Source organism: Gigantopelta aegis, chromosome 3 (assembly GCF_016097555.1).
Source record: "Gigantopelta aegis isolate Gae_Host chromosome 3, Gae_host_genome, whole genome shotgun sequence".
Classification (NCBI taxonomy): Eukaryota; Metazoa; Mollusca; class Gastropoda; order Neomphalida; family Peltospiridae; genus Gigantopelta; species Gigantopelta aegis.
The window spans coordinates 26,154,863-26,169,801 of NC_054701.1; the positions used below are offsets into that span (position 1 = coordinate 26,154,863).

At 38.0% G+C, this 14,939-nt stretch overlaps 1 protein-coding gene across 2 annotated transcripts in view; it reads right to left on the reverse strand.

The window, feature by feature from the left end:
- Positions 1–4,776: 4,776 nt before the first annotated feature.
- The window catches only part of LOC121367764 (kelch-like protein 6), a 32,172-nt gene continuing 22,009 nt past the window's right edge, over positions 4,777–14,939 (reverse strand). For both annotated transcript variants that reach the window (XM_041492124.1, XM_041492125.1), the window contains exon 2: positions 4,777–7,247. In XM_041492124.1, coding sequence (XP_041348058.1) covers positions 4,988–6,739 — 1,752 coding nt within the window. In that variant the 5' untranslated portion in view covers positions 6,740–7,247 and the 3' untranslated portion in view covers positions 4,777–4,987. The remainder of the gene's footprint in view (positions 7,248–14,939) is intronic.

The window sequence follows — 14,939 nt, forward strand, 5'->3', positions numbered from 1 at the left end:
CTTGCGTAGTAGCATCTAACAACCTCAGTGGATCCATTCTCTAATTGGAGTTTTCCTGTCCTGTCTCCACAACTGGTGTATCAAAGGCCGTGGCATGTGCTGTCCTGCATATACTATTCGCGTCATACAAACACAAAATTAAAAACGGCAAAAAAACATGTGGCCCTTGGACTCCCACTTAATTCAGCTCTTGGAATACCAACTCATTGGAAACATTCAGTGTTAGAGATCATCAACATAACCACATGTCGCAAAAGTAACCTGCATTTAAGTGCACTTGAGTCTGGATTACGTTATGCTAGGATCAGACTACCAACTTCGAGGACAAAGTTGGCCAACGTCCCCTGCACTCACGATGTCTACGACTGTCCAGTTGCTAGTCTGAGCGCTCTTACAATTCGCCCGTCTTAAGTCGGGAGTTTGGGAAAATTACAACGCAACCGTCAAGTTGGCCAACTTCGTCGTGACAGTCGACAGTCTGAGACCAGCATTACACAAGATACAACCAGTCAAACGTTTCATCTGTGGTGACATTTACTTGATCAACAAAACATAATGGTTTATTGAAATGAAAAAAGTTAAAGACTGTTTTGTTTAATGACACCACTAGAGCACATTTATATATTAATCATCGGCTATTGAATGTCAAACATTTGTTAATTTTTAAATCATAATCTAAGATGAAACACTCTACATTTTCCCATTCTGTGACATGCACTTTCTCACAGGCAAGACAGCACATACCATGACCTTTGATATACCAGTTGTGGGGCACTGGTTGGGACAGGGGGAGAACAATCAGAGAATGGGTCCATCGAGGTGGTTCGATCCTGCTACCAAAGCACCTCAGGCAAGTGTTCTACCGACTGAGCTAGACCCCGCCCCTATCGTAATGATGTCATTCTTTTGATAGTCTCAAATACATTAAGTTGACACTCGGTTGCTGTACCCAGTATCCTAACTCGAGTATCATGTAGCTTTATCCTGTTTATATGACAGGATAACACTAGATTGCTCTTTGGTTAATAGTTTGGCAATTTTTGACAACCAAATGGTCAACTACTGTGTCTATAGATACACATTTACCTCTGAATCTAATGCCAGAGACCTTTATTTTCAGTATTCTCGAGTGGAATCATGATATTAAATTGACATATTGGTAACCAGTACCAAAGCTACACGACGACAGTGGCGACAGCGGGTTTCCTCTCTCAATATCTGTGTGGTCCTTAACCATGTGTCTGACGTCATATAACCGTAAATAAAATGTGTTGAATGCTTCGTTAAATAAAATATACCTTTTGTTATATATACTGGCAAGGCGTATGTTTGGCATTGATGTCTAGATAAATAATGCAGCTAACAAATAACAATAACACGAGCACAACAAAAACATTTGTATTGTAACATAAAAATCCCCACATTTATGGTAAGTTAAATATAATATATACTTACCTACAATAAAATATATATGTATATTTAAAATAAATCAGATTTATTTATTAAATTTATTTTCATAACGAATGTCGTTACTTTTAAACTCCTTATAATACATGTAACAATAATAAACTGGGTACATGCTTTCTTTTTTCAGAACGCTGTAAAAATTGCATAGCAAGCTTATTAACACGTCAGCCTTTGTTGCTTATATTTATATATTTCAGTGAAGGTCATGGGAATTATTACAATACGCTACATGCATGCACATGTACTAAAGCTTAAATATTATAATTACATAATACATATGATGCAAACAAACATAGTTGTTATTTTCATTTATTGATATCTTATACATTTTTATCATATAACATTTTGTTAAATATCTTAAAATATTAGTGAAATAAAAATGTTATCAGTCACTCAGTGACGATAACACATTTTAGAGTGAAAATGTCACTATTTCACTATAAAATGTGTTATCGTCACTGTAGAAAGTGTTATCTTCACTGTAAGAAAGCCGGAATTATTTTGCTGCTGGCATTTTAAACATAAAGGTAAATTGCCAAAAGTTATATAATAAATAGAAAATTTCATGTTTTTTGTCAAATATGATTTATATCTCATCTCGTGAAGTTTGCTATCATATCACTCGATATACAAGTGCGACTCGTGAGATGTTATTGCAACTTCACTCGATAAGATATAAATCATATTTCACAAAAAACATGAAATATCCTCTATATATTTTACAAATAATCCGATAAAAAAGGACATCATTTAATATGACATAATTACTTGTTACAGTTTAAAACATGGAAGTCAGTATTGAGTTAATCGTCATCAAGCTAAATTTCACTTGTTACTATTTTTGAAATGAAACAGTTTTGTTTATTACAGAAGAAGCATATCCTATACACAATTAATCATCGTTATCTCCAAATCTGTTATCCCACCAGCCAGGATATCTGGAGGAAGAGAAAATATCTCATAGCATGTCTTTTCACCATGTGTTTATCGAGACCCGCCGTTTACTCGAGCTATTTGGTTCGATCCCCTCATCATCGATATAACGAAGTTTGACGTATTTATTTGAATAATTGAAACATCTAATACTTAATGTTTCAGCAGTCTGAAATTGATATATTAAATCTAAACCTAAGGATATAGTGTGAAGCTCTATGAAGCTCTGGTACCCATAAGCAATTGTGGATAAACACTTTGAAACTTTTAAATGTTCCCGTCATCATTATAAGCAATTGTGGATATACTCTTTGGAACTTTTAAATGTGCCCGTCATCATTATAAGCAATTGTGGATATACTCTTTGGAACTTTTAAATGTGCCCGTCATCATTATAAGCAATTGTGGATATACTCTTTGGAACTTTTAAATGTGCCCGTCATCATTATAAGCAATTGTTGATATACTCTTTGAAACTTTTAAATGTGCCCGTCATCATTATAAGCAATTGTGGATATACTCTTTGAAACATTTAAATGTGCCCGTCATCATTATAAGCAATTGTGGATATACTCTTTGGAACTTTTAAATGTGCCCGTCATCATTATAAGCAATTGTGGATATACTCTTTGAAACTTTTAAATGTGCCCGTCATCATTATAAGCAATTGTGGATATACTCTTTGAAACTTTTAAATGTTCCCGGCATCATTATAAGCAATTGTGGATAAACTCTTTGAAACTTTTAAATGTTCCCGGCATCATTATAAGCAATTGTGGATAAACTCTTTGAAACTTTTAAATGTGCCCGTCATCATTATAAGCAATTGTGGATATACTCTTTGAAACTTTTAAATGTTCCTGGCATCATTATAAGCAATTGTCAACATACTCTTTGAACTTATATTTGTCAGCCGTCAATATATACAAAACAAATCTTGGTAAACTGTCAGCCGCCAATTTGCCTTGATTTTTAATGCTTTAGCACTAGTCTAATACTCATAGAGTTAAAATAATGGTATAAATCAAATGGTTTTGTTCAGATTAAGTCTACATTAACATCGTCCCATGGACTTACATAACTTTGATATTGGTATAATAATATATAAACTTGATGATTTAGCATTAAGTTTTAAATCGCAAATGTTGATATTAGTATTGCTTAAACTTGGTTTAAGCAATATTTAATACCGCTTAAACATAATGATTGAATTTAATTTTTTGTTAACTTAGAAGAAACTTGGCCAGCATTTTTAGCTGTGATCTAGGATTTTGTTCACAAATATTTAATAAATTTTGGAATTAAAAAACTAAAAAATGACGTACTCTTTATTCGGGGTTACGCTCTGGCCGTTCCATAAAGGCATAATAGGAACATACATGATAGATTAAATAAGTGACAAAATAGCTTACCCTGACTTAGAACTAATCCTGGATTATCGTACCTCTTATGTCACTACTGAAGCTGCGCATGCATAACATATATGTAACGTATGTTTGTACGTGTATGTATACATGCACGTCTGTATGCGTGTATGGATAGATGGATGTATGGATGTATGGATGTATGTATGAATGTATGGATGTATGGGTGTACATTTCTGTGCTGATAACACCAAGGACCAGTTGTTCAAACGTTAGTTAGACATTTAAAAAAAAAAGGACTCAATCAATACAAATAGCAGTTGAAAACATAATTTTGAAACTTGATTTATAACAACCAAATGTATCCACACATAAAAAGTTATATTTTACAATTATGCAAATTAAAATATAATTTATATATATATATATATATATATATATATATATATATATATATATATATATATATATATAGATAATTAAAAAGAAAATATTCGATTAACCCAGGGTCTAGTTTAACTGTGCTTTGAACAACTGGGCCCAGCACATCATTATATTAATTATTCGATAACGTTAGATATCCAGGGCTGCGTTCAACCAGACCGAGCGGAAAAACGTCCGCTAGACTGATTTAGGCGCCTCACGTTAAACCAAATAACCACGTCGGGAACCAATCAAATACTAGTAGTTCGCGAACGTTAACGAAACGTTTGCTGGTTGGACTTAGGGCCAATCAGGGGCCACATAATACACGTGGTTGTTCTCAATATTGGCACATGAATTCACATATAGGGTCCCGGGTCACGTCCCTGGCCATGTCGGAGCCCAGGCACCGGGATAGACCACCCCCGAAACCTTTGTGGTATATGGGCGTGTACATTTAATTTATTTTCGTGCTTCTATCCAATTAAAGTCCAAGCACGCTGTCCTGGGCACACACCTCAGCTATCTGGGCTGTCTGTCTAGGACAGTGGGTTAGTTGTTAGGTGGTTAGTGGTTAGTGAGAGAGAAGAGGGTGTACTGGCCTTACACCTACCCATTGAGCCCTTAAGAACTCGCTCTGGGTTGGAGCCGGTACTGGGCTGCGAACCCTGTACCTACCAGTCTGCAGTTCGATGGCTTAACCACTGCGCCATCGAGCCAGGTTGGCATGTACAAAGAGTTCTCACTCACACATAGGACAGGGAGACAACAAGCACCTGTTCTGAATTTGACCTCAGCAGTCAGCAGTCGGCAGCATCGTCCTCCTCGAGGAACTTCTTGTCGATGATAATCTTAGCACAGCTGTCTATCAGTCTGGGAGACGGAATCTTGTCCGGCAGCTTCTCCGACGAGTTCGTCTCGATGTCGTATCTGATCATCGAGTCACAGAGGTCCCTGTTCGGGTCCGATCCCGCTGCCAGTCCGCCGAGGAGCACGAGGGTCCCGCGTCTGTGAATCAGACCAAAGTGGACTCTCTCGAACCCCGGGATCGTGCCCACCGACTCGACGTTGTAGTCCTCGGTGAAGCAGAGCACCTCTCCGTCGTAGGTCACCACATACACCTTCTCGTCGCAGATCACCGAGCGACACAGCTTGCATGATTTCGAAAGGTCTGCCACCACAGTGACCTGTTCGGTCTTGATGTCGTAGCACTGAATGGAATGGACGTCCGTTTTGTCGTTCTTCTCTCCTCCGAATATAAAGATTTTCTCTCCCAGCATCGATGCCGAAACAGAGCTCACGCCGATGTCCAGTTCCCCTGATTCCGTCCATCCTCCACAGTCAAGGTCAAACTTCTCGATAGTGCTGACAATTCGAGACCCTTCCGCCTTCTCGCTGTTGTATCCTCCTAGAACATATAGACATCTCCCTGACGCTACCATGGCGTGACGGCGTCTTCCTAAGTTTAGTTTGTCTTTTATCGGATGCCATTTGTTCTTCTTGGATTTGTACCGCATTAGGGCCGTCTGCCACAGCCCGCCGCCGGAGATGTATATATCGTTGTCGTACACACAACAAGCGAATTCGATTCCCGGATCGTACGGTATTGACGCCAGCTGGAACCAGAGTTTGGTGTTGAAGCTGTAGGCGTAGACGTTCTTGGATCTGACGTACGGAGGCTTGGCGGTCTCACCTCCAGACACGACCACCAGGACATCCTCCATCTCAGCAGGGTTCCTGTAGTGCATCAGAGAGGAGCTGTAGTCGTGACGCCTCGCTGGCAACAAACCACAGTTCTTGGCACCGTTTATGGCTTCCATGCAAACCGAATCCTTAGCTATAAAATCGTATTTTTTAACAATGTTCAGTAAGTACTCTGGTCTGGTCAGAGCCAGCCTGAGGTGAACAAAGACTCTCGACAGCTGACTTTTTCTGGTTTCCACGTCGGTCTCGACCCAGTCTATAACCGCCTCGCAGAGAGTCTCCTCGTCTCGAGCACACAGGTGATCGTCCTTCACCAGGGCCACCATCTCGTCCACATCCAGGGTGCACAGAACATCACTTTCATACAGCTCCGCGAAATGCTTCAGGATGAACGACCACGTATGTTCTTTAAGCAACGTGCACTGATGCTGCATCGCCAGCCGCCATCTCGGCAGACAGTTGTCAGTGCTGATGCTCTTGCAGAGGAACTCCTCGCACCTCGTCTGGAGCTTCTCCATCTGCAGGATGGCGGCGGCGTTGAGCATCTTCTCCGCGTTGTCCTCGAAGATCTCGTCGTAGCCGCGGTAGATGTAGAACAGCACCGACTGGAAGATGTCCTCCTCGATTCCCTCCATGTGCACCACGCCCGTCACCGTCTCCCGCATACCCGACGAGAACATGGCGTCGAAGTAGTGTGACATCGCAGACAGGATGGCCTTGTGGGCCTTGAACGACCGCTCGTTGATGTTGATGGTCACGTCGGTGTGCCTCTCATCCTGCAGGAGTCGCTCCAGGCCGGATGACAGAGTCTCGAAATACTCCTCGCGCCAACGGTTCTTTCCGCTCATTCTGCGCTGATGGCGTTTATCTTCTTTCTTTCTTTTTTTCTTTTTTTTTAATCACGCTACATTGTATATAGTATAGATGCAAGGCGATTCAATGTTCACTTGACGATTCCATGTATACACCAGAAGGTTCTATGTACATATATAAAGAATGTCCCACATATATCTAGATGTTCCACGCTCACCATAATTTGTCACATTCACTTGACGGTCCTACTGAATGCTCTATGTACAGTAGAATATCCTACTTGCATCCGAATATCTCCGAATATCTCACATGCATCTGGATGTCCTAGGACACGTTGATATCCGACCAACATATATTAAGTACACCTGGATGTCTTACATACACTTAAATGTCCTACGCACACTTGAATGTCCTTCGTAAAGCTGAATGTCATACGTACTGTTGATGGTCCTACGATTTAACATATACCTGAAGGTCGACAAACACCAGAAGGTCATACGTACACTATGTGGAACTGCGTAGGCCTGGAGGTACTAAGTACACCTGAAATACGTAAATCAAAGTTTTAGTTACAGCTGAACCTATCCATAAACATAATTCAAGATATCAACAAGATAGATCTATAAACAGGTTTGACAGCGAAATTTCATTTAATTTTTAAAATTTATGTTTGGTACTTATTTATAATTACGGTTCAATCGTGTTGTTCCGGGCCCCGTTCCACGAGTAATCTTAGCGCTAAGATCACCTTGGGTGCATGACTACTTTATTCACTTCATGTGATCTTAGCGCTAAGATCACCTTGGGTGCATGACTACTTTTGGGGTTTCCACAAAGGGAACACAATAGAAAAGCTTCACCTCGATTTTTGTAAAAGATTACTAGGTGTAAAACGATCCACTAATAATTCCCTGATATATGCTGAACTGGGTCGTGTACCATTACGAGTCAATAGAATATTCAGTATGATAAAGTATTGGTACAAAATTTTAAATACTAATAATTGCATTATTAAAAATTGTTACTTACATCTATATGATTGTGTTGAGGTTCAAAATGAAACAAATTGGGCTTATTATGTCAAATATGAACTGACTAGGTTAGGTTTTGGAGAGTTATGGCTAAATCAACATATTGATTCTAAACACTTACCTGTCATTAAGCAAAGACTGCTAGATCAAGCACAACAGGTAATTAGAGGTCAGATCCATGACTCTCCAAAATGTTTTTATTATAGATATTTCATTGATGGTAACATATATGGTTTGCAATACTACCTTAGTAAATACATTCCTGTACATTTTAGAAAACATATTATTAAATACCGCCTATCAGCCCATAGTCTAGCCATTGAAACTGGCAGATATCACAATACTGATAAATCAGAAAGAAAATGTTTTAAATGTGCTGATGAAATTGAAGATGAATATCATTTTATATTGGTTTGTCCATTATATAACAATTTAAGAATTTCACTTATTAAGCCATATTATTGGAAAAAGCCTTCTGTCTTTAAATTTATTCAGCTGCTTACTGTACATAATATTAAGCAAATGCGCAATTTAGGTAAATATTTATATCTTGCTGCAAATTTGAGAAATAGCTGTATCTAATAGGTTTTTTATGCACTCTCAACAGCTTGTGTACTATAATTATATCAATGTATGTACATCACCACTGTTTTACCTGTATGTATATATCATTATTCTGTACTGATGAGCTTTCAGCTCAAAGTCAATAAAGAAACTGAAAACTGTATTCACTTAATGTGATCTTAGCGCTAAGATCGCTTCGTGGAACGGGCTCCGAGCAGTAATCTGGGCTGTCTTAGCTGCGATATAAATTACCGTAGGTCAGGGGCTTTACTGATAACAATTTGTTTTTTGCTGCTGAAATAAGCGTACTTGAATCTTTGTCAGTTGTACTGTTCGGTAGTAATTCCAATTGTGGTTTTGTCGTAGAATTACGTTTACGTGCAAAACTAGATTTACGTTTTGTGAAATTGGTCCATGGATGTCTGTCCGGAACAGTGAACAATGGTTAGCTGCTAATATTTATAATCTGTTTACGTCAAAACGGAACTGTTGACATATAACTCTATAATGAATAAAATCATATCACATAATTGCAATATGCTGGGCCGGTGCCAGCCATTCCTGTTGCCAGGCAATGTGTTTACATAGGCGGTCGGTTCTGTCTCACAGGTTCCTTTGGGCAGATTACTCCATTCCGACGAAAGGAAGGAAGGAAATGTTTTATTTAACGTCGCACTCAACACATTTTATTGACGGTGTTATGGCGTCAGACATATGGTTAAGGACCACACAGATATTGAGAGAGAAAACCCACTGTCGCCACTTCATGGGCTACTCTTTTCGATTAGCAGCAAGGGATCTTTTATATGCACCATCCCACAGACAGGATAGTACATACCACGGCCTTTGTTACACCAGTGGTTGGAACGAGAAATAGCCCAATGGGTCCACCGATGGGGATCGATGCTAGACCAACCGCACATCAAGCGAACATTTTGCCACGAAATGCAGGATGTATATGTAACGAGTGAATAATTTGTAATCAGTTTCAGTGTTCTAAATCTGTATATGTTTATTTTATCTTGCATTAACATTCATGTGAAAAAAAAAACATATTAATAAGTTTCCACCCCAAACCAACTCAACAAGGAAAAAAAAAATTTTTTAGTCTAATTAAAAACTTTTTTCACAAATTATTATTAAAATGCATAGGTTAAAAAAAAAATGCATACAGGTATGAGGACAACTGATGGAACAGCCGAGGTAAAGCACGCACCTTTAGTGTGTGCACTGCATTATCAGGGCCGTAGCTAGCGGGGGGGGGGGGGGGGGGGGAAGGGGGGGGGAGGCAACTGCCGGTTTGTAGAAACTTAAAGAACTTATAGAAACTTATGAGTGCGAGACGTAGCCGTGTGGTAAAGCGCTCGCTTGATGCCCGGTCGGTTTGGGATCGATCCCCATCAGTGGGCCCATTGGGCTATCCCTCGCTCCAGCCAGTGCAGAACAACTGGTACATCAAAGGCCGTGGTATGTGCTATCCTGTCTATGGGATGGTGCATATAAAAGATCCCTTGCTGCTAATCGAAAAGAGTAGCCCATGAAGTAGCGATAGCGGGTTTCCTCCGTCAATATATGTGTGGTCCTTAACCATATGTCTGACGCCATATAACCGTAAATAAAATGTGTTGAGTGCGTCGTTAAATAAAACATTTCTTTCTTTTACAGAAACTTAAAGAAAATTCACCTTTTTAACCGTTTAAGCAGTTTTAGACTATTAACTACTCAGCCCCCCCCCCCCACCCCCAAAAAATGAATAAATAATAATAATAATAATAATAATTTAAAAAATCTTAGCTACGGCCCTGATTATCGATTTCTTCAGTAACAATGCAGCTTTTAATGCGTACCTTGGCTGTTTAGCCGTTTGTTAAATTGGTCTAAATTGCAGAGCGTGTGGGGTTTTTTAAGTTAATTATTTCATTTTCTCCTCATTTTTGTATAGATATAATCATATATTTTATTTTTGTTTAATATTCCAAAATAGCCACGGTTACTTTTTTAATAGTGTTGGCGAATTGTTACTAATGGAAGCACGCGCGTTTATTAAGTTCAAGTTGTATTTATGGTTTGTATTAACGTAAGACGTTAAACCGTGAAAGGCGAGAGTGTTGTTTAAACTATTAAGTAAATAAGAGTCGCACGCATAAAGCGGGAAATACTTAATCGTAGCCACCAGGATGTAACATCTCGCGAAATGCGATTTTAAGCTACGCCCTTTTTCGTAAGCCACGCCCCATGTCATAAACTAGTCTGATATGTTTCCGCGGGAAATAAACATAAATATGAACGAATAGGCCTAATTCCCTAGTAAATTATGTCAAATATAGAGCTGTGTTATTGTAACGAGCATTTAATAAAAATATTAAGTAATACAAATGCGTTTTTCAATGTGTTTTTTTCTTCTAATCTGTACTTCCGATGTTTTGACGTACCTACGTAGTACGATACACCTGCCGTCAACTCGGCAACTGAGTAACTGAGTTTATGACAGATGTATCGAACTACAAACAACGCTGTAAAGTTAATCGTTTGTAAACGTGACACAATATTAATAATACGTGAATAATATAATATATCGCATAGTTTGGGTGGGTGTATTTTTTTTTTTTTTTTGGGGGGGGGGGGGGGGGGTTAACGTCTGTATCAGATATGTAAACATGAATATATATACAGTATATGTAAAAATGAATATATAATCGTGCGTTAATTCATAATCTACCACCTACAGGTACGGTGAGGTTAAATTGACCGAACAACTGACCTAACAATGTGGTACATGATATTTGGCTAATGTCAGGGCTTTAGATTGCACCAGAACCGGCCTCGGTGGCGTCGTGGCAGGCCATCGGTCTACAGGCTGGTAGGTACTGGGTTCGGATCCCAGTCGAGGCATGGGATTTTTAATCCAGATACCGACTCCAAACCCTGAGTGAGTGCTCCGCAAGGCTCAATGGGTAGGTGTAAATCACTTGCACCGACCAGTGATCCATAACTGGTTCAACAAAGGCCATGGTTTGTGCTATCCTGCCTGTGGGAAGCGCAAATAAAAGATCCCTTGCTGCTAATTGGAAGAGTAGTCCATGTAGTGGCGACAGCGGGTTTCCTCTCAAAATCTGTGTGGTTCTTAACCATATGTCTGACGTCATATAACCGTAAATAAAATGTGTTGAGTGCATCGTTAAATAAAACATTTCTTTCTTTCTTTCCATTATCTAACTAATAAGGGTAGATTTTCAAATTATAACAAGTTATTACTTTTTTCTATTTTTATTATTACTATTTTTTAATATTTGTGAATAAACATACTTTATGTTTACTATCAGTACTAGGGATAGTTCCAGGAAAATGAGACACTTAAGATTTCAATAGGGTGGATTTTATGGTACCGAACTACCGAGGGTACAAGATCATCTACCGAAGGTACTTTTCACAAAATATGGTATATTAGTTTATGTCACGGGGATCCTATAATACCCGTAACTGAATGAAAAACGATTATCCAAATATCTCTCCTAACTGCATATCTATTAGATCTCTCTGTATCGGGCAGTCTATACCCGAGTGGCTCGGCTCTAGGTATAATATAGCACGTTAGTTCACTAGAAAACATAACAAAACACAATACACTTTGGAATCTGTATTAACCTTAAGCTGACAAATATATTTGCCGCAGTTAATAGTTAACAACAACAATAATAATAACAACCCAGAACTAATCACTTAGTTAATCACTAGGTGTCTAGTTTACACAATATTCTAATCACTTCACCGTGATACAACACACACACGTGTGATAATTGAGAAACGCTGCCAGGGGAAAATAATTAATAAAGGAATTACAACTCTATTCCTAACCGGTTAATTTTTAATTAACCTGTAACTACTCATTCAGTAACCTTGTAATACAGACTTAATACTGGTACCTATCACAATAAAGACAATAACCTACAGTTTACCTAGGTCCTCTAGGATGACTGGTTAAGCTTTAATAATTTTAGAACAGTAAGCCTACAGTTTACTTCGTCAGATTACCGGAAATACTATCTAAATAATATTGGTATAATGCAGTATTAAAATATTTAAAGTCACATCAATCACATCAAGGTTATACAACAGAGCAGAAAAATATATTTACCATGTCCGGACTGAACTTATATATTTCATTCAGTGGACGACGTCCGTTTCCCCTGCAGCCTTCCTATGTTTCTCCCCGATAAATCTAAATCCTAGCTATTTATTACAAACCGAATATCGCCTGGGGGCACATCGCGGTCCTCCCCCTATCATGTGAATTTCCCACAACTCCCAGAGTCGGTATTTTTTCTTAGAAGCCTAGACTGGTCGTCGCCTAGTTCGCCAGCAATACCCCGATCGTAACCGAACTAGCGGAGGTATTACGTAACTACTGGCCACATGGCCTCCGCACCTGGTCTGGGTGTGTATTAGAACAGCTTGACCACCGTCGCGCGTAGGTATTACGTAACTAAGTGCCCACCTAGTCTAAGTGCATATTGGGACTGCACATGGCCCTCTAAAACAATTAACATCGCCACAGGCGAAAACAAATTAAGAGCATGTTCCGTCACAGTTTACTTATTTGTTAGATAATATATATTTCAGCTAAGTAAACACCTTCTTATATAAACACTAACAATTAAATATGTATATGATGGATTAATCCATTATCTAAATGATGAGGGTAGGTTTCCAAATTATAAGAAATTATTATTATTATTTTTTTTTTTAAATATATGTGAATAACCTTACTGTATGTTTACTATCAGTGCTAGGGATAGTTTTAGCAAATTGAGACACTTAAGATTTCAATAGGGTACAATATCATCCACTGAGTGTAGGCCTACTTTTTCCTTAATTTGGTATATTAATTTATGTATTTGTTAGCTATTGATTTCTGGTACCAGCACGACTGGCATATCAAAGGTTGTGGTATGTACTACCCTGTCTGTGGGATGGTACATATAAAAGATCCCTTGCTGCTAATTGAAAAGAGTAGCCCATGAAGTGGCAACAGTGGGTTTCCTCTCTCTCTATATCTGTGTGGTCCTTAACCATATGTCTGATGCCATATAACCATAAATAAAAGGTGCTGAGTGCATCGTTAAATACAATATTTCCTTTCTTCGTTAGTTATTGTATATTTTATCTAAGTAAACACCTTCTTATGTAGACACTAATAATTAAATATGTATATGGTGGATTAATCCAATATCCAAATGATACGGCTAGATTTTCAAATTATAAGAATTAAATTACTTTTTTTTAACTTTTTTTTTTATTTAATTTAAAATATATATATATATATGTGTGAATAATCTCACTGTATGTTTACTATCAGTGCTAGGGATAGTTCTAGGAAAATGAGACACTTAAGATTTCAATAGGGTGGATTTTATAGTACCTAACTACCGGGGTTACAAGATCATCCACCGAGGATACTTTTCCCAAAATATGGTATATATTAATTTACTTGTTTGTTAGCTAATATATATTTCAGCTAAGTAAACACCTTCTTATATAGACACTAACAACTAAATAAGTATATGATTGATTAAACCATTATCTAAATGATCAGGGTAGATTTCCATATTATAATAATTTTTTTAATTATGATTATAATAAAAATAAAATAAAAATGTGAATAGCCAAATGCCAATTTGGGTTCAAAGTCTGCACAATTTGGTGCACATCAATAATCTACTGGGTGCCACCTGGGCACCCTTGAAGAAAAATCCAAGATGGTGGACAAAATGGTGGCCAAATCAGGGAAATGGCTATAGCTTGCTTATAAATTGACAGATAATTTTTTTTTATTGCATTTACCCTATGGTTGTAGGAGCCAAGGAGGGCAATGGTGCTATCAAAATTCAGATTTAACTAAATGGGCCATGTAATATGGTGGTCCAAATTGAGAAAATTACAATAACTTCCTTATTATTCGGTACTAAAATGTAATTCTTGCATCTAACCCATGGTTTTAGGGGTCATGGAATACGATGAAAGTAGTTCAATTCTTCTATACAAGTTAATTTTAATTATTTCAAGATGCCAACCAATACAGGCAATGTACCTAAGGAGATGGAACTGTTAAAAATAAGTGCCACTGTATATTTGTAAAATGATTAACAGTCATTGAAAAAACTTGTGGGTTTAAGATAATCAATTAATAATAATAAAATAATTTGACAGAAGAAGTTTGTTTTGTTTAACGACACCACTAGAGCACACCGATTAATGAATCATAGGCTACTGGATGTCAAACATTTGGTAATTCTGACTCATATAGTCATCAAAGGAAACCCGCTACATTTTTCTTAATGCAGAAGGGATATTTTATATGCACTTTCCCACAGACAGGATAGCACATACCATGGACTTTGACCAGTTGTGGTGCACTGGTTGAAACGAGAAAGAACCCAATCAGTTGAATGGATTGACAGATGTAAAATGCATTGTAACATTATATTTACAGTGACCTTTTCTTGGCCAATAGAATGTAAGATATTTGGTAGTGTTGTGTGTGGTGTAGTATGCATGATGTAATTTTGTTAATTTGCAGTGTAACATTATTTTAGGTGGCCTAGTACTTGCTATTTATTCCCAGTGTTAAATACCATTATTG